Source organism: Anolis carolinensis, chromosome 6 (genome assembly GCF_035594765.1).
Source record: "Anolis carolinensis isolate JA03-04 chromosome 6, rAnoCar3.1.pri, whole genome shotgun sequence".
Taxonomy (NCBI): Eukaryota; Metazoa; Chordata; class Lepidosauria; order Squamata; family Dactyloidae; genus Anolis; species Anolis carolinensis.
The window spans coordinates 81,874,092-81,893,776 of NC_085846.1; the positions used below are offsets into that span (position 1 = coordinate 81,874,092).

General features: G+C 41.8%; 1 protein-coding gene across 1 annotated transcript; it reads left to right on the plus strand.

Annotated features, from left to right (window-relative positions):
• Positions 1–998: 998 nt before the first annotated feature.
• On the plus strand, positions 999–19,227 carry LOC107983252 (uncharacterized). The gene is made up of 5 exons (XM_062957853.1): positions 999–1,011; positions 5,757–6,185; positions 6,435–6,567; positions 14,328–14,405; positions 18,872–19,227. The coding sequence occupies exons 1-5, from the start codon at positions 999–1,001 to the stop codon at positions 18,885–18,887; spliced, it is 669 nt and encodes a 222-aa protein (XP_062813923.1). The 3' UTR covers positions 18,888–19,227.
• Positions 19,228–19,685: the final 458 nt, after the last annotated feature.

The following is a 19,685-nucleotide window of genomic DNA, read 5'->3' on the forward strand; positions in this document are numbered from 1 at the left end:
GATTATATGGCAGTGTAGACTCATATAATCCAGTTCAAAGCAGATAATTTGGATTATCTGATTTGATAACCTGAATTATATGACAATGTAGAAGAGGCCTCAGCTGCTCACCAGTTATCAGAGTTCAGAAAAGTTACTTTCCTGGAATAGAACTTCCAGCTTCTACCCCCTGCAGTCACCTGTGAAATGTTCTGGCAGGTATAGTCCAAAAATAAGGTTTCCAAGTTTTTCCCCAAAGGTACATTCCTTTATGGAGCCTCTGATGGCTCAGTGTGTTAAAGCACTGAGCTGCTGAACTTGCAGACCAAAAGGTCCCAGGTTCAAACCCGGGGAGCGGAGTGAGTGCCCGCTGTTAGCTCCAGCTTCTGCCAACCTAGCAGTTCGAAAACATGCAAATGTGAGATTAATAGGTACCGCTCTGGCGGGAAGGTAACGATGGTCCATGCAGTCATGCCGGCCACATGACCTTGAAGGTGTCTATGGACAACGCCGGCTCTTCGGCTTAGAAATGGAGATGAGCACCAACCCCGAGAGTCAGACACGACTGGATTTAATGTCAGGGGAAACCTTTACCTTTACCTTACATTCCTTTATATTCTGCGCTATGTTACCAATATCCATAAATGGAAGGAACAGCATCATATCATCACATACAAAATCGTCTTAAAGTTAACCAAAAAGAGTTGTTTACAAACTTTGTAACTTCAGTGTGGAACACATTTGACTTTTCACTTTAATCTATCACTTAATGACATACTATACACCTTCAATTGAATGCTATATTGGAAAAGTTGACAGATTGAATATTAAAACTGGAAATTGATCCTATTCTAGTAATGTTTGTGTAGAAGATGGAGGCATCTTCAGTTGACCGATAACTTGAGGGCACATATTTACTTACTTAGACGATCCCTCATTGTCCGAGTATGATGGTTCTTCAAGTGTAGTGTCTTGGTGGTGGGTATGTAGGTGACTGTGGGGTCCTATTATTGATCCGCATGTTCGTCCACGGTGAGGCCATCTGTTTCCAGGTGGAAGGCAGTCTCAGTTGGCACGACGCACCTTCCTCTTGGCACATTTCTCCCTTTCACCCTCTATGTGTGCCTCTTCGAATTCCACAGCACTGCTGGTTACAGCTGACCTCCAGTTAGAGTGCTAAAGGGCCAGGGCTTCCCAGTTCTCAGTGTCTGTGCCACAGTTTTTGAGGTTAGCTTTAAGCCCATATTTAAATCTCTTTTCCTGTCCACTCTCATTCAGTTTTTCATTCTTGCGTTGGGAGTACAGTAACTGCTTTGGGAGATGGTGATCGGGCATTCGGACAATGTGGCCAGTCCAGCGGAGTTGATGGCATAGGAGCATCACTTCAATGCTGGTGGTCGTTGCTTCTTCCAGGACACTGACATTTGTCTGCCTGCCTTCCCAAGAGATTTGCCAGTTTTTTCGCCGGCAACAATGATGGACATGCACATTATTTGTTGGTAGCAAATAATGCCTGCTGAAATTTCCTTTTCTAATCAACCTTTAAAGGGACAGGAGCTCTCTCCATATTTCAGTCTGGCAACTCAATGGACATTTTCTATGAACTACTTCCATTTATTTGGGAAATTGCCTAGTATCCTGCATATTAATATTACCATGCATGAACACAGAATGCCATTTTTTTATTTTTGGGGTAAGGAATGCATATCCTGCCTTTTCTTTCCAAAAAGGAGTCACACTACATAGAAAGGAGGAAAATAAACACTAAGATAAAAATAGCAGCAATCCGTCATTAGAACACAAACACTTGACTTAAAATAGCAAGAAGAGCACTAATACAAGCTCACACTCACAAAAAGCCAACACTAACTAGAAATAAGCTAAATTAAGCAATGTCAAAGTGCTTGCTTAAAAATGAAAGTTCCCAGTCTCCATAGAAACTAAGGAAGTTAACCATTTGGAGCAAGTCTGCAAAAAATAATAATTAGCTTCTTTGGTTGCACACAAAATACTGCAAAGCATTTCTCAGAAGGCTATTAATGGCAACCAATTTTAGGGAAGTTTCAACTTGACTACTGATCTTCTTTCTGAAAAAAATCTATTAAGTTTATGAGAGTTGCTAAGGTTCCATGGGAGACAACTTGGATAATTCTTGGAAAATTACTGCTGTCTTCAAGTTGGATCCCACATGCCATTTAGAGGTTTAATAAAAATCAGTGAAAATACTATGGAACAAGTAGTGAATTGACTTTAAATATAGAATAATTAGAATAATTATATTGAGACAACAAGCTAATGAAAACAAAAAAATACATGTAACACTTCAATGAAGATCTGTAATCAAGACTAAAATGAGCAAACAATATCAACAAAAGCGAACTAGGTGGGATCAGTACAATACCATGCAGCAGTTCATTTGCACATAAAAGTACATAAAAGAAAAAATCTAATAAAAGCTGAAATGCATTATGATATTATGCACTGTATAGCTTTGTGTTCCAGTTTTCCACAGAAAATTGCTTACAATTAAAGCTGCAGTGAAGGCAAGATGACTCAGTGCTGGTGTTGGGAAGCTGTCATCAGTGGTCTCAGATTTTATTGGTCCACCATCAGTCAGTATTTCATCTGTTTAAACATCAAAGCAAAAGGAATTTATTTATCTATTTGCTTACTTATAATTCTGCCTTTCACCCTTTGGCAAATAAGACTTCAGCCAGCTTGCAAGCTTTAAAAATAGGTTAAAATAAAAACATGGTAAATTACAATGTAGGTTACATTTCAGAGGAAGGAACGAGCAATACCACCTCTGCATGTTCCGTGTTCTATAAACTGTGTGACCCAATTGTTGATTGGGTTTGCTGATGACTAGGACATCTAGGGATTGCAGTTTCCTTCATTTCCTTTTTCCATGGTGAATTGGATGCTTAGGTGGATGCTGTTGATGTGGTCCAGGAACTTGTATAGTTCTTCTTCTTCATGGCTCCAAATGGTGAAGGTGTCATCCACATATCTGAACCATATAGTGGGCTTTTTATTGCTGTTACCAGGGCTTGTTTCTCAAAGTGTTCCACGAAGATATTTGCTATGACCTGGCTGAGAGGGCTCCCCATGGCTACCCCATTTTTCTGTTCATAGAATTCATTGTCCCACTGGAAGTAGCTTGTGGTGAGTAAATCGTGAAACAGGGCTGTGATGTCTTCTGGGAAATTCAGGTTGATTAGTGCAATGGTGTCTGCTACTGGAACCTTGGTAAATAGACACACCACATTGAAGCTGATCAGTATGTCATTGGTGCTGAACTTGAGGTTGCTGATTTTTTTTTCTATTAAGTGGGCTGAGTCCTTGATGTAGTATGTAATAATATTCAAGATTGATCTGATAGGATGGTTTCTCACGGTCTTTTCTAAAATGCTCTCATGTGTTTGAGATACATGTGTGGGAACATGATAATATAGACTCATGGACCGAAGCATGGAGCCCCCAGTGGAGCAATGGGTTAAACCCTTGTGCTGGCAGGACTGCTGACCAAAAGGTTGGTGTTTCAAATCTGGGGAATGGGGTGAGCTCCCATCTGTCGGCTCTAGCTCCCCATGCAGGGTCATGAGAAAAGCCTCCCACAGGATGATAAAACATCATCCCCTGGACAACGTCCTTGCAAACAGCCAATTCTCTCACACCAGAAGCAACTTTTAGTTTCTCAAGTCGCTCCTGACACAAAAAAAATGGACAGAAGTCACTTGGTAAGTTCTACTAAAGCTATAATAAACTTTCAGCTATATACCCATCAATGTGAGGCAAAAGTAGTCTGCAAAAAAAACAGTCTTTTGATATCCCATAAAAGGTGTATACAATGCACTTTATATCAAAGCCCTATTGACTAGTACTGTCATGCTTTCAGCTTTTCTTGACACTTCCATATTACAAAATCCATTATCCAAAGCAAGCGTACAAGAAGGATGGCTTTCCCACTATATATAGGCACACAGTGACAGTTTTAGGTCTTCAATTAGTAGTTGTCTGCTATCAAATCAACTTTGACTTATAGTGATTCAATGAATGGGAATCCTATTATCAAAAGTCTTGCTTAAGTCTTGTAGGCTCACAGTCTCCTTCTACTTTTTCCCACTAGTGAGTCATTAGTTAAGAAGTTTAGAATCTCCTGCAACAAACTGAGGCATAGAGATGTAATAAATGCTGCTTTAACACATTTTGAAGTAAAGTAACACCCATTACCCTCTCAACCAGTATATGGACACAGTATATTATTTGAGAACACGAAATGCTGGACCACTTTAACAACCACCATGTCAGACTCCACAGAGAAGACTTTGAAATCCACAAGCATGTAGACAATTTTAATAGAAAGGAGGAAACCATGAAAATGAACAAAAACCCTCTAAAATCAGGACAGTAAATAAAGAACAACACTCAGAAAACAGGGGAATTCCAGACATGAAACAATCAGGACCAGTTAACACCTCCCAACAAAGGATTCCCCCCAAGCAGGAAGCAGTCAGGCCTTGAAGCTGCAAGCCTGTTCAATGCTAATCAAGGCAATTAATTGCAACATTTGCTCTTGCCTCCAACAGACAAGAGTTCTTTCTCCCACCCTGGACCTTCCACAGACATATAAACCTCTTTTGCCAAGTTTCCAATATACCCCACATCCTCTAAGAATGCATGCCATAGATGCATACCAGGAGAAAATGATTCTGGAGCATGACCATACACCCCTGGAAAACTCAGAGAAACCCAGTGATTCCGGCCATGAAAGCCTTCGACAACACATATTTGGCTATAGTTTTTCAATGACAATCTCAACCAATTCAACAGGGGGGCAGTGATGGCCACAGGTGCATTTGGGGATGGGGTCAAGGGATGGGCGGGGCTTCTTCCCAAGTGACAGAGACAGGGCTGAGCCCCTGAGGCACCTGTTAGAACACGGGGCGGAGCTAGAGGAGTGGGCGTGGCTTCTTCCCAAGAACCCAAGACAGGGCTGAGAATCTATACCTCTCCTGAGGCACTTGTTGGGACACAGAGGGTGGAGCTAGGGAAGGGGGCGGGGCCTCCTTCCAAGAGCCCGAGACAGGACTTTTAGGACTAAAGGGCGGGGCTAGGGGCGGGGCCTCTTCCCAAGAGCCTCTGTATACCTCCCCTGAGGCGCTTGTTAGAACACGGGGGCGGGGTATAGAGGCTCAGCCCCCTCAGGCACTTGGGAAGACACCCGCCCCCTCCTGTGTCCTGGCAGGTGCTGCAGGACGGGGATAGAAGCTCAGCCCTGCCTCAGAGATCGTAACTCCGCCCATCCCAGTCCTGGGCACTCTGGATGATGCAATCAGTATGCAATACAAACCAAGACACAAATTGCATTTAAACACTATCAATAAACAAATCCCACATTAACAATATTAACATTTGTAAGGCTTGCTAAACAGGCTTGTTTTACTTTTCTTGTGGAGTACAGCTGAAGCATTTTCTGCAGAGTCCACTGTAAGTAAGTATTGCATGTTGCTAACAGATTGGTGTAAACCAGTGGTTCTCAACCTGGCGTCCCTAGATGGCCTTCAACTCCCAGAAATCCTAACGGCTGATAAACTGGATGGAATTTCTGAGAGATGTAGGCCAAAAATATTTGGGGACTCCAGGTTGGGAACCACTGATGTAAACGGATCCCCTTTCAGAAACTGTTTGCTGTTGCCATTTTTTTTCTTTGCCCTATCATTCAGCTTAGAGGGACCCCGTTTGCGTTGGGGACTCACACTTTAAGAAGCGGTGAGTGAGCAGATCTAAGCATCCAGGGCGCTGCCCCTCCCTTCCCCTTGCCCGCTCCTCCCTTCCTTCCTTTCCTCCCTCCCTCCCCACCCTTTTCATCTCTGTGATCCCACATCCGCCTCCTCCTCCTCCCTTTACTCACGAAGCCTACTCCAAACTGCTGTCTTCTTGCGCCCCCCACTGCCGGCGAACCGCAGAGATCAAAAGGGCCCACCGAGCCGGGAAGAAGACGTCTCGCTCGCTTTGGCCACCCCGGTCTCGCTTTGCCTTCCTTCTCTGGCTTCCTGAGGGTCTCTCTGAACCCCACCACCTCCTTGCAGCCCTGTCGAAGAAAGAGAAGACCTTCTTCCCCTCTCCTCAAGAAAAAGGCTGCGGGAGCCCAGAAAAGACAGCACCTTTCCAACCTGCCCATCAGAAGAGCCCCGTTTCCCCAGGTGGGGGCGATTGGGGGGGGGATCCCAGGGAAGGGGCTGCTATTTAGGACAAACCCTTGGAACCTTGAAAAAGTTTTCTCGGAAGGAAAGTGATGTGTTTTTTTTTATTACTTAGGTGTTGTTCCAATGCCATTACTCGGAGAAATAAGAGCGAGAGAAAGGCAATATCTATGACTTCTGTACTGTATTCCAAAATATTATCTTTATATGTCAAATATTAGCTCTCTCTCCTAACCTAACCGACTTTAGCAGGAAGGCACAGACTCTATGGAACCCAAGTAGACCTGAAGATCCCCGGAGATTTGCAGAAAATCCGAGGTAGAGCATCTACTATCATCCTTCACTCCGTATCCTCTTTTCTGCCTTCCTTCACTCCGAATTGGTAAAATTGATGTTGTTGATTCCGTTTTCATTTGCTTTATAATGTATGCTTCTTGTGACCTTAAAGGGAATCTTGCTTAAGTACAGAGCATGCTGTAAGATCACATTCTTAGAAGAAAGATCCATTAAACTCAGGGGAATTAATCTTGAATTCAGAGACACAGGGGCCTTCCACACAGCCATATAACCCAGAATATCCACAATATCTGCTTTGAACTGCGTTATCTGAGTCAAAACTGCCATATAATCCAGTTCAATGTGGATTTTATACAGCTACGTGGAAGGGGCCATAGCTATGCTAGTCTGGAATATCAGTATGCGAAGAGATCTTGAAACAGAGGTTGAGGCCTCTTCCACACAGCTGAATAAAATCCCACATCATCTGCTTTGAACTGGAATATATGGCTGTGTGGACTCAACCCAACTCAAAGCGGATATTGTGGGATTTTCTGCCTTGATATTCTGGGTTATATGGCTCTGTGGAAGGGCCCTGAGAGAAGGAATTCGGTAGCATATTATTTCATAGACTATTTCCTCAGTTTTATGAAGAGTTTAGGAACACACATTTATAGGCAGACACTATGCCTGAATGTTTTATGGTTCAATGCCGTGGAATCGTGGAATTTGCAGTTTTACAAAGTCTTCGCCTTCTCTGCCAAAGAGTGCTGGCAGTCTCGGTTTCATACTTCAACTAATATGATTCCATAGGATTGAGACATGGAACTTAAAGTGGGGTCTAACTGCATTAATTCTACAGTGTAGATGAAACCTAACACAATTTGTATATCCTCCAAGAATTTGTGAGGCTAACTTGTCTTTGTGTTATCACAGTATGTAAAAAAAATGGGGGGGGGGGAATCTGTTCTTGGTTTGAAAGTCTTATTTCCTGTTTAACTGTAGATGCTTACTTTAAAAGTACAGTAGAGTCTCACTTATCCAAGCTTCACTTTCCAAGGTTCTGTATTATCCAAGGCAGTCTGCCTTTTAGTAGTCATTGTTTTTGTAGTAAATGTTGCAATGTTTTGGTGCTAAATTCGTAAATACAGTAATTACTACATAACATAACTGCTTTTCTGTCAATTTCTGGTAAAACATGTTTTGGTGCTAATTTTTAAAATCATAATGTAATTTTATGTTTAATAGGCTTTTTTCTTAATCCTTCCTTATTATCCAAGATTATCGCTTATCCAGTGTTCTGCCGGCCCGTTTATCTTGGATAAGTGAGACTCTACTGTAGTAGTTATACTTCAGAAACTTTGTTTCTGTGGCTGCCGCAAACTATGTTGAATTGGTTGAGACTGTTCATAGAAAAATCAAAGTAAACTGTGCTTCAGGGTGTCCCACAAAACAAAGTTTTTGCATTGTGTTGTTAAAGGCGTTCATGGCCGGAATGACTGGATTCCTGTGAGTTTTCCGGGCTGTATGGCCATGTTCCAGAAGCATTCTCCCCTGACGTTTCGCCTGCATCTATAGCAGGCATCCTCAAAGATTGTGAGGTCTAGACAAGAATTCTTTCTCCCACCCTGGATTTTACTCAAATATATAAACCCCTCTTGCCTGGTTTCCAACAGACCTCACAACCTCTGAGGATGCCTGCCATAGATGCGGGTGAAACGTCAGGAGAGAATGCTTCCGTACAGCCTGGAAAACTCATAGCAACTCCAAGTTTTTGCAGTTTAATAAACTTTTCCCATGTTTTTTTTTATCATAGACCCAATTAGGAAATGACATTTATAACCCAGGAACCAAAAATGGTGTTACATAGTGTTGTTCTTTCTAGTCTTGTTCTCCAGCTATATCCTCAAAATAGAAAAGTTGAGCCTTGTGCTTTAACCATCGGCATCCTTTGGGAAGCATGATGGATACTGAACTGAGAAGACAACTCGGATTCACATTGAGTCTTAACCTCCTTTGGACCCTTCGAAGCAAATCTGTCTTTGCATGTATCTTTTTCTCACTGCCTTCCCTTGATAGGAATATTAACCATATAGGGTTCCAATGTAAGAGTGTTGTGAACTTTCGAAAGGAGAAGAAATAAGAGTCAACTGACACAAGTGGGACTTTGAGGAGTTTAACGTCGTCTCGGTCGCCCTTTCAAGCACTGTTTGAACCGCAGCTCACCGATTCAGATGGGACCTTGCTTCCAAAGCAGAAAATGTTTTCACTACTTTTCCCGAATATTGGCTCCTATTGTAACGCCGTGGAAAGGAAAGTGACCTTTCAACCATTTGATTTTTTAAAATGCCTTTTATAATGTGTGTGTGTGTGTGTGTTTGTGAGTGCGTGCGTTTCCTCCTTCAAAGCCTCCTGGCCAATTTTAATCATTCTTTTATTGCTTTATTGTTGGCACTTAGGGTAATTTATTAAAGCAAACAAGCCTGGAAACTAGTGCTCTCGGTTTGGCTTGATGGGGGTGTTTGATGCCAGCCTAGCTCATTCCTACCTCTTTAGGCGGCTTCTGTTTTGAAATCACGACGAAATCGGAACTGAAACCGGAGTAAGGCTTCCCCTAGAAACGCTGGTTAATTAGGAAGTTATTTAAAATGATTCTAAGTTGATTTAAAATGGTTCTAGTTGAGGTTAAAAGAATCCCTCCATCCTAAAATGGAATCAAACTGAGCTTGATGGTGGGGGAAAATATCTGTTCAGTGGTAAAATTCATTGCATCTGATGGGGTTCATACTTAAGAAATCGGCATTCTTAGGTCCAAGTTTTCCTCTAAAGACCCCTTCCACACGGCTGAATAAAATCCCACATTATCTGCTTTGAATTGGAATATATGGCAGTTCAAAGCAGATATTGTGGGATTTTCTGCCTTGATATTCTGGGTTATATGACTGTGTGGAAGGGTCCTAACATATAATAGTGTTGTCTTCCGAGGAAAATTAAGTACGAATCGTATTGGATTGGGACTTTTGTTTTTCGATATATATCTTTCCATCAACAAGGACTCACACAATTGCGGCAGAGCTGAAGCAAGGCATCCATCCATTTCTGATCGCCTCGAGTTGCCTTTCTGGATCGGGATCAATTTGTTTTCCCAGATTGTGGATTCTCCTGAGCCTGTTACGGGTTTGGAACTACAAGAAACCCAAAGTATTTTAAATGCTGTGTTGTATTTCGATGCGTGACCACTGCTGCTCTCCCGGAATATATTTTGCAAGTGTCTTCCCAGAGTATTTGGGGCGAGAACTGTGATGCGTTCAAAGGAACCAGGTATTTAAGGGCCTGGATTCAAATCCTGGAAGAAGACGGGAGTTTCCATTCATGAAACCAGTCTCAAAGAAAAGCTAAAACGGCAAAAGAGGAGCAAGACTTCAAACCTCCCAGAAAGGAAGACTACAGAATGTTACAGAATGAGAAGACCGCCTTTTGGTCACCCTGCTGCAAATCAGGAAATCATCCCTTTACATGGAAAGACTTCCAAGGTACTAAAAAATAAAATAAACAGGGGGCTCAGTCCGTTAAAAGTGTTGGGGAATCCGAGCTGTGAGGCTCAAAATAACTCTCAGTGGGGCAATTCCACCAAAATATAGCAGAGTGGCACAGAGGAAGTGTACTGGGCCCATAACCCCTTGTTGGGGAATCTGAGCTGTTAGGTTCAAAATAACCCTCAGTTGGGGCAATTCCACCAAAATATAGCAGAGTACCAGGAGTAAACTTTTTTAAGGAAGGCAAAGATGTCCCTTCCAGAACACTTTTTTAATTGAATGAAATGTCATCTATGGCAGTAGAAGACTAACGCCCGTTCACACAGCCATATAACCCAGAAAATCTCACAATATCTGCTTTGAACTGGAATATCTGAGTCCACACTGTCAGTTCAAAGCAGATAATGTGGGATTTTATTCAGCTGTGTGGAAGTGGCCTAAGGCTGCATCTACACTAGAGAACGAATACGTTTTGACACCTCTTTAACTGCCAGGGCTCAAAGCTCAAGAAGCCTGAGATTTGTAGTTTGGTGAGGCACCAGTAGGTTTTGTCAGAGAAGGCTAAAGACCTTGCAAAACTCCAACTCCCAGGATCCCATAGCAATGAGCCATGACAGTTCAAGTGGTGCCACACTGCATTCAATCTACTGTGCAGATCCAGCAATAACCGTTGACTAAAAACTGCATTTCATCGATTCTTTATGTGTTGGATACAGTTTAGTGACAGTGAAAAGCCAGTTGAGCCTTGAGTCAGCTTGGGTGTAGAAGTCTGCTAGGAACTGTTGAGGCTTGGGTTTTCTTTTAAAGTAGATTCATATTAAAGATAGCTGCATAAAGCAATATAGTTTATGAAGAGACTGTTAAGGAATATAAGTTTTATATGCAAACTCTCTAAACGTTTGGAAGTTTATCCTTTCACATGAAATGTGCCTGTATCATTAAATACATGACATTATCAGCAAACAAATATTGTTATTTCAGTGGGTAGCTGTGAGTTTTCCGGGCTCTATGGCCATGTTCCAGAAGCATTCTTTCCTGACATTTCGCCTGCATCTATAGCAGGTATCCTCAGAGGTTGTGAGGTTGTTATTTCAAAAGAAGCCTGCTTGAATCTTTACCTGCCTAAAGCATGAAATTAACTCAAGGAACGCTCCTTTTCAAACTCTGCTACCCTTAATGGGTTGCGATCCTAACAGGTCGTAATCTCATTCATGCCTATCAACCTCTTTGCTAAAGATGGGATTTCAGTGCCAAATATTTAATTCAGATCAAACCCTCCCTGGGCGGAGTTTTGACAGTCCTTTGAAGGAAGGGGTCGAGTGTCCAACGGCTACTCGGGGATTTAGGGAAGCAAAAGGAAAAAGCGTGTGATCTTGGATCGGATGTCCCGCTCGGAGTCTGAAGGAACAGGGGGCAAAGCTCGAGGTTCGTGGAGAGGAAAAGAAGAATTCCCTCTACAAAGGGAGAAAAGAGACAACAGCTGCTCCAGCGGCGGCGGGGTGGAGCTGGGGAAAGGCTTTAATCCGCAAGGAGAAAGAAAACTATTGCGGATTGAAGAAGAAGGGAGGAGAAAAACGTCGTAGTTTGGTGAGGCACGAACACTCTTTGGTGCTGTAAAAAACCTACATCTCTTAGGACTCCATAGTTCGTAGCCATGGCTGTTCAAATGGTCTCAAACCGTGTAGAGGCAATGTGTTGTCGAAGACTTTCATGGCCGGAATCACTGGGTTGCTGTGAGTTTATCGGCCTGTATGGCCATTTTCCAGAAGCATTCTCTCCTGATGTTTCGCCCACATCTATGGCAGGCATCCTCAGCGGTTGTGAGGTCCGTTGGAAACCAGGCAAGAGGGGTTTATATTTCTGTTGAGTGTCCAGAATGAGAGAAAGAACTCTTGTCTGTTTGAGGCAAGTGTGAATGTTGCGATTAGCCAGTTTGATTTGTATTAAAAAGCCTTGTAGCTTGAAAGCTTGGATGCTTATTTGAGCACACAGAAATGCTGGACCACTATAAGTCAGACTATACAGAGAAGCGACTGAAATCCACAAGCATGTGAACAATTTCAACAAAAAGGAGGAAACAATGAAAATGAACAAATTTTGGCTACCAGTATTTTTTTTTAAAAAAGAACTCTAAAACCAGGACAGTAAATAAAGAACACTCAGAAGACAGGGGAATTCCAGACAAGAAACAATCAGGGCCAGCTAACACCTCCCAACAAATGATTCCCTCAGGCAGGAAGCCAGGCTTTGAAGCTGTAAGGCTATTTAACTCCTGGAAAGTTGAACCCCTTGAAGAAGAACAGTCAGAAGTGTTCTGCTTTATCTTTGCATTTGCTGAATAAGGCCTTATACACCATCTCCCTGCTTTTGGTATTTTAATTTTATGCTTGAAAGAATGATGTAAGGTTTTGCTATTTTCTTTATGATAGTGACATTGTTAACTGTTTTAGTTAATGTATTATGCATATTTTTATTTTTATTTTTAAAAAATACTGCTTTGTGTCTCAGCCTGCATGCCAGTATTGGGTACCTTTATATTAAAAATGAAACTATATGACACTATTTTTGTTCCTGGGTTATAAATGTCATTTCATAATTGATCCTATCATAAAAGCATGACAAAAGTTTATTAAACTGCCAAAACTTAGTTTTTCTGGGACATCCTGCAGCACATTTTACTCTAGCTTTCAATGACTCTATGTTGAATTGGTTGAGACTCTAAGAGTTTGTGGCAGCCACAAAAATGAAATTTTTGGAGTATCACAACTATTTTCAAAGTTAGCATTGCACAATTAAATAGGAAATAACACTTTCAAACCAGGAACATAACAAGTTTTTCAAATAATAACCAGTTCTCCATCACATAGTTGCAGTCTTAATATGATAAAATCCTGCTTTGGAGGCCTTCAAAGAGATGTATGTTTATCTTGAAGGGCTCAATCTTTTCCATAGGTACATCTGTACTGTAGAATGGACACAGTTTAACAACATCTGCCAGGGCTGAACGCTATGGGATCCTGGGAGATGTAGTTTGATGGGGCATCAACACACTCTGGCAAATAATGTTAAAGACCATGTACAACTACAGTTCCCATGGCTCTACAGAATTGAAGTAATAGCAGTTTAAAAAGTAACAAATACTGAATTCTACAGTGTAGATGCCCCCATAGACCGATTATATCCTCTCCACTGGAAGGAGATGGATGGATGGCAACCTTTCCTACTCCCTTCTTTAAAAAATGTAAGAGGTGGAAGGCAAAGATCTTCTGACCAACCAAAACAGGGCACATAATCTTCTACACACATAATAAAAGTAAAAATGTGTGTGTGTATGTGGCGGGGCGTTCACTTATACTGTCAGCCTTCTGCCTCCACAAACAGCTTTAACCCACAGTGCTAGGGAGTCACCAAAGCCCTCCCTCCAAGGACATTACAGGTTATAGTGAATGTCACTTCCCAGTGCTCCTTTCTCTCTCCATTGGTGTGGAATTTGCATGACCCCACCCACTGCCTCTCCCTAAACCCTTTCCTATTCTTTTCTATGGCACATAGCAACTGAACATATGAGAGAGAGGGGGGGGGGAGGGAGGTTTGGGGAGAATTCACCATGATTTATAGGAGTTGTAAGGACTGGGATGTATAGTTCATCTGCAATCGAAGAGCACTCTGAACGCCACCAACGATGGACCTGGACCAAACTTGGCACACAGACCCAACCTGGCCAACTGTGAATACTGGGAGGGTTTGGGGGTGATTGCCCTGGGAATCTGGGAGTTATAGTTTACCGTTATCCAGAGAACACTGTACCCAGCCAACCACAGATCTGCACCAAACCTGGCACACAGACCCAAAGGCCAGGGGTGATTGACATTGGCACCAGGGAGTTATAGTTCACCTGTATTCAGAGAACACTGAACCCAGCAGATCATGGATCTGTGAGGGGTTTTTTTCCCTAAGAAATAGCGTTACATATGACCAAATGGATATTACCCTTGGGCACCACCGAGTACCCAATCTAGTCAGGAATAAAATCCTCTTAAGTGGCAATGGTGCCTTCCGATCTGTGCTTATGTAGCGGCCGCCTAAGTAAATTTACTTGCGAGTAGGTCCTATTGTTTATATCTGTTGGGACTTGTGAACCAAAGCACTAAAGGCCTCTGGATGTGAATATTCCAATAGAATTGGATTAAAATCTGGCAACCCGACTGTCACTGGGAAGATTAAATACAGAGATGGAGAAGACTAAACAAGTCGATGCTTCTGTTCCTTAGAGATGACTTCCTCCCTTTGTCGCTCACTCTGTGCCTTCTCTTCTCTCTTTTTTGTTAAGTCTCCTCCGCATTCAGGATCAGATGTTTCAAATGGAGTTCGCTTATGGAAGGAAGCCAACCTGTGACAACACAACAAGGTAGGAGCTTGCTGGAACTGAAAGACTTCTGATTTATGATGGCATAATCATGGAGAGTGCATCTACACTCAGAGCCGGCCCTAGGTATTTTTCAAGTGTAGGCAAACAGAATTTTGGCACCCCCCCCAAAAAAACCCAATCACTGAAAAATAAAAGCGTTGGATAAGTGAAAATGTTGGATAATAAGGAGGAATTAAGGAAAAGCCTATTGAACATCAAATTACATTAAGATTTTACAAATTAAGGCTTTGCGGAGCAGAAAAGCGCCGCTTCTTTGCTTCCCAAAGTGGAGACCTACAGGAGTTGCCTCGATGGTGCCCCTAACAAGATGGCGCCACAGGCAACTGCCTAGTTGGCCTGTTGGTTGAACCGCCTCTGTCTACACTGTAGAGCAGGCATGGGCAAACTTCGCCCCTCTGGGTGTTTTGGACTTCCACAATTCCTAACAGCCGGTAGGCTGTTAGGAATTGTGGAAGTTGAAGTCCAAAACACCCGGAGGGCCGAAGTTTGCCCATGCCTGATGTAGAGTCAATGCAGTTTGTTACTGCTTTAAGTACCATGGCTGAATGCTGTAAAGTCATGGGAGTTGTAGTTTTACAAGATCTTTAGTGTTCTCTACCAAAGAGTACTTCCCCCTGGTGCAATGGGTTAAATCCTTGTGCCGGCAGGACTACTGACTTGGGTTGGGTTGCTGACCTGATAGTTGCTGGTTCAAATCTGGGGAGAGCGTGAATGAGCTCCCTCTATGAGCTCCAGCTCCCCATGCAGGGACATGAGAGAATCCTCCCACGAGGATGATAAACGCATCAAACATCCGGTCGTCCCCTGGGCAACGTCCTTGCAGGTGACCAGTTCTCTCACACCAGAAGCCACTTGAAGTTTCTCAAGTAGCTCCTGCTATGATAAAAACAGTTGAAGTGATGTCAAACTGCATTAATTCTACAGTGTAGGCGCACCCTCTGCCTAACGATGCCGCTAGGCCCTTGGATCCCATAAACTCCAGCCCCTCTCAGGGACTACAACCCCCAGAACCCCCTGAATGCATGAGAATTGTGGGAGGTGTTGTCCAAAATAGTCACTTTCTTGAACTCTGAATGTTTGGGAGATCTTGTACAGAAGAACTTCCAAGTAGATATTACTTATTTTTCAAAAGTTCATAAAACAATAATAGTATTTCAGTTTCTCAGACCTTTAGAGCAAGTTTCTTGAGGAGACACTGGATCCCTGGCTACAGACCTTCTTCCCCCCAAAAGAGGCAACTGCAAGATAGCTGTTAAACCAGATATTTTGTTTCCATGGAAGTACATCAAATGGAGGTAGAAGAGAATTCAATTGTAATCATCTTGGTTAGATATGCTTCTGGGTTACTGTGCGTCCACGATTACTGAAGAGAATACAATCCAGAAGAAGGACCATTTGAAGGCACACACTAACAATGCTGCTTTGGACTACATCTCCCATAAAGCCCCAATCCTTTAATATGTTGGTTTGTTCTATGGACCCTGCACTCCAAAGCATTTAGAAGGCACCACACCATGGGCCCCTATTCTCACAATTGTGTTTTAATGCTTGGCAAAGGGTTGGACTGGATGGCCCTCTTTCCTCGTTACACTACACTTTAAAGCAGGGGTCCTCAAACTTTTTAAGTGGAGGGCCGATTCATGGTCCCTCAGATGGTTGAGGGGCCAAATTATCATTTGGAGAAAAAAAAAAACAAATTCCTATGCACATGTCTTATTTGTAGTGCAAAAAAAAAACCCCCAACAACAATCATTTACTTATTTATTTATTTACTACATTTATACCTCACCCGCTCTCACCCCGAAGGGGACTCAGAGCAGCTTACATGTTGTATGTACATACAATATATTATATTATTAGCATAGCACAATATTAGCATTATATATTACTATATTGTACTATACCATTATACCGTAATATTATTAGTAATATTACATTTAATATATAATATATAATTAATATTATTATATTATACAATATTATTATATTGTATTATTATTATTAGCCGCCCTGAGTCCCCTATTAGGTGAGAAGGGCGGGGTAGAAATACTGTAATAAACAAATAAATAAATATTATATTGTATTACATTAAAATATTTATTATCAATATTATATGTATACACAATATTTATTTTTTATTACAATATATTATATTATTACCATATCATTCATTTACAATATTTCATTTACAATATTTCATTTACAATATTGGTAAATGAAAAAACAATACAATATTTAAAAATAATTTTAACCAACATACTGTAAACTTATCAGGATTTCAGTGGGACGTGTGGGCCTGCTTCTGGCCAATGAGATCATCAAGTAGGATTGTTGTTGTTGTGCCTTCAAGTCATTTTAGACTTTGGGCGAACCTAAGTCTAAAACTGAGGGCGGGGGCCAGGTAAATGGCCTTGGAGGGCCGCATCCGGCCCCTGGGCCTTAGTTTGGGGACCCCTGCTTTAAAGAGTAGATAAAAAGTGTGCATATCACTTTAAATCCTATGACTGTCTCCTGCAGAATTCTGGGGTTTGTAATTTAGGAAGGGGCCTTTAACTTTCCCAGCCAGAGAGGTTCTTGGCCTTCCTAAACTACAAAACCCAGAATGCTGCAAGAGGCAACCATAGGATTTGCAGTGGGATATCAACTCTACCCGCTCTTTAAAGCAGGCATCCTTAAACTGTGGCCCTGCCAGCTGATTTGGCCTCCAATTCCCAGAATTCCTGACCATTGAAGAAGCTGTCTAGGACTTCTAGGAGTTGGAGGCCCAAACAGCTGGAAAGCTGCAGTTTGAGCTGCCTGCTTTAAATAAAGTATAGTATGATGAGGTGTAAGATTCTATGTATGTGGGTGCTTGAACACATCATTTTTATGTGGTCCAGAGAGTCGTTTACAGTACAGCCCTTTCTGATTTCAGTAGATTTGACAGAGTCAGAATTCATGCTTCCACACTGGATCAGACTTTGGGAAAGCTACCAAGTGTGGGATTCCGGCTCTGACAGCCCTGCAGCTAGCTAGCACGGAAAACTCAGGAAGCCCGAGTCCAAACAACGGGTGACTTTCCCAAGCTCTGCTTTGGACTGTAGTTGTTGCCTTGAGGGGGAAATGAGTCCCACTGATTTCACTCCGGATGAGGCGTTCCCCAGATCCGGACAGACGGCGGGGTCAGTAACACCGCCCGCCTTGGTGGGCCACCAAGATGTTTTGCAGCCTCGAAAAGTGGGAAAGCTTTCCAAGAAAATCTGGGAGGGACTTCCATGTTGCAGAGGCTGCATGAAGCTCCTTAGCCTGGCAGTTCTTTCTCTGCCCTTTAGTCTTTACTTTCCTCCCAAGTTGCTTCCAAAAACTGTGAAAGAGCTCCATCCAAGCACCCTGAAGGGGTCAAAACACATTTTTGTCAGAGACTCATAAATCTGTGTAAATGCACAATGTAAATGGAGCAGTAAAATGCTTCTTTATACTGCCCCAAAAGGATTATTTTGGTGGAGTGGCATAGAGGAGGGGAAAGAAAAATTACAGTTGGCCCCTACATCTAAAGATTTGATTTTTGTGGATTTTTTTGGATCTACACTGCCATAGAATACACATTATCAAAGCAAGCAAATAATCCAGATTATCTACTTGGAACTAGGTTATATAAATCTGCACTGCCATATAATCCAGTTCAAAACAAATAGTCTGGATTTTGCACCGCAGTGTAGATGGGGCCTGATTAGTCACATATTTGGCTGCATCTTCAGTGTTCTATATTCCAGTTTCTGAATTCAGATTATCTGCTTTGAACTGGATTGTATGAGTTTACAATGTCAGATAATCCAATTCAAATAAGATCATCTGAATTTAGAAACTGAATTATATGGCAGTGTAGATGGGGCCTTAGATTCATACATTTTTCCTAGAAATCTCTAGGTCCTTCAGTAAAACTCTACAGTCAACTTTTTCTGGTCATGTGAGAGGCCCTAAAGATTTCTAGGCTGGATCTACACTGTTCTATATCCCAGAATCTGATCCTAGATTATCTGATTTGAATTGGATTATATAAGGCCCCTTCTACACTGCCATATATAATCCAGATGATTTGTTTTGAACTGGATTGTATGGCAGTGTAGACTCATATAATCCAGTTCAAAGCAGATAATGTGGATTGCCCGCTTTGATAATCTGAATTATATGGCAGTCTAGAAAATGCCTGTATCTACATTGCCAGATAACCTGGGATAAGAAGATAATCTGGGATCAGATCCTGGCATATATGGCAGTGTAGATCCAGCCCAGAGAAAACACAGTTCTATGAATCTCTGTCTCCTCTGGTGTGATAATATGACCAATTTCCAGTGGACATTGACCATAAAGTCATGCTGGAGGACCTAGAAATTCCTAGAGAAGTATTTTCTGTCTCTCAAACAAATAAAAATTTCTGTATTAATGATTTTTTTTTACTTTCACAGGATTCTGTGCCCCTAACTCAGCAAATATGGAGAGCTGTATACACTACATAGAGCTTTTACTATCAAAAAAACAGCATGCACTTGTCAGCTGATTCCACTTGACCTCAAGGGGAGATTATTTCAGAAAAGAAAAGTATTGGAAGTCTTTTTGAAAAATAAAATAAAACATGTATTTTTTATATACCTGGAATGTTAACATCTTCATGTGTGCATCGCACAACTCCAGATGATTTCACAGTTTCTTCTGTCAGTTTCACCAAATCTGTGCTTTCTGGTGGATTCCATCTTTGATATTGATATATCTCTCCATCCATTTAAAATACAGCAGTGAATAAAAATATAATAAAAACACACAACAGGGATCTATTGTTTTACTTCTGGGTGAGAATGGGACCAGTCAAATGCACCCTGAGCCAACTGTTTTGGGGTATTTGGATGACATATTTCTACAGAGTGCCATGGTAATGCAGTACACAAGCTAACAAAATGTTCAAGTAATTAAAAATAAAATAATATGATCTTGCAAAAGTTTTTTTTTTTTTTTGCGGGGGAGCACAATTTAATTGCATATATAAGAGGAAAGGAAGCAAAAAATAAAATTGCCTGGCAAGTGCATGAAACCCTTGCCCAGTCACTCTCTGTGTGTATACATGTGCTTTTGAGTTGCCTGTGACTTATGATGATCCCACAAATTTCATGAGGTTTTCCTAAGCAAGAAACACTCAGAGATGGTTTGCCAATTCCTTCCTCTTAAATATTGTCCACTGCACTTGTTATTAATTGGTGGTCTCCCATCCCAATATTAACCAGGACT

Excerpts from the sequence above, each read along its gene's own strand:
- LOC107983252 (XM_062957853.1), top strand. Across the intron at positions 6,186-6,434 it reads GAAGAGCCCCGTTTCCCCAG|CAGGAAGGCACAGACTCTAT; the intron begins GTGGGGGCGATT and ends AACCGACTTTAG. Across the intron at positions 6,568-14,327 it reads CCTTCCTTCACTCCGAATTG|TCTCCTCCGCATTCAGGATC; the intron begins GTAAAATTGATG and ends TTTTTTGTTAAG.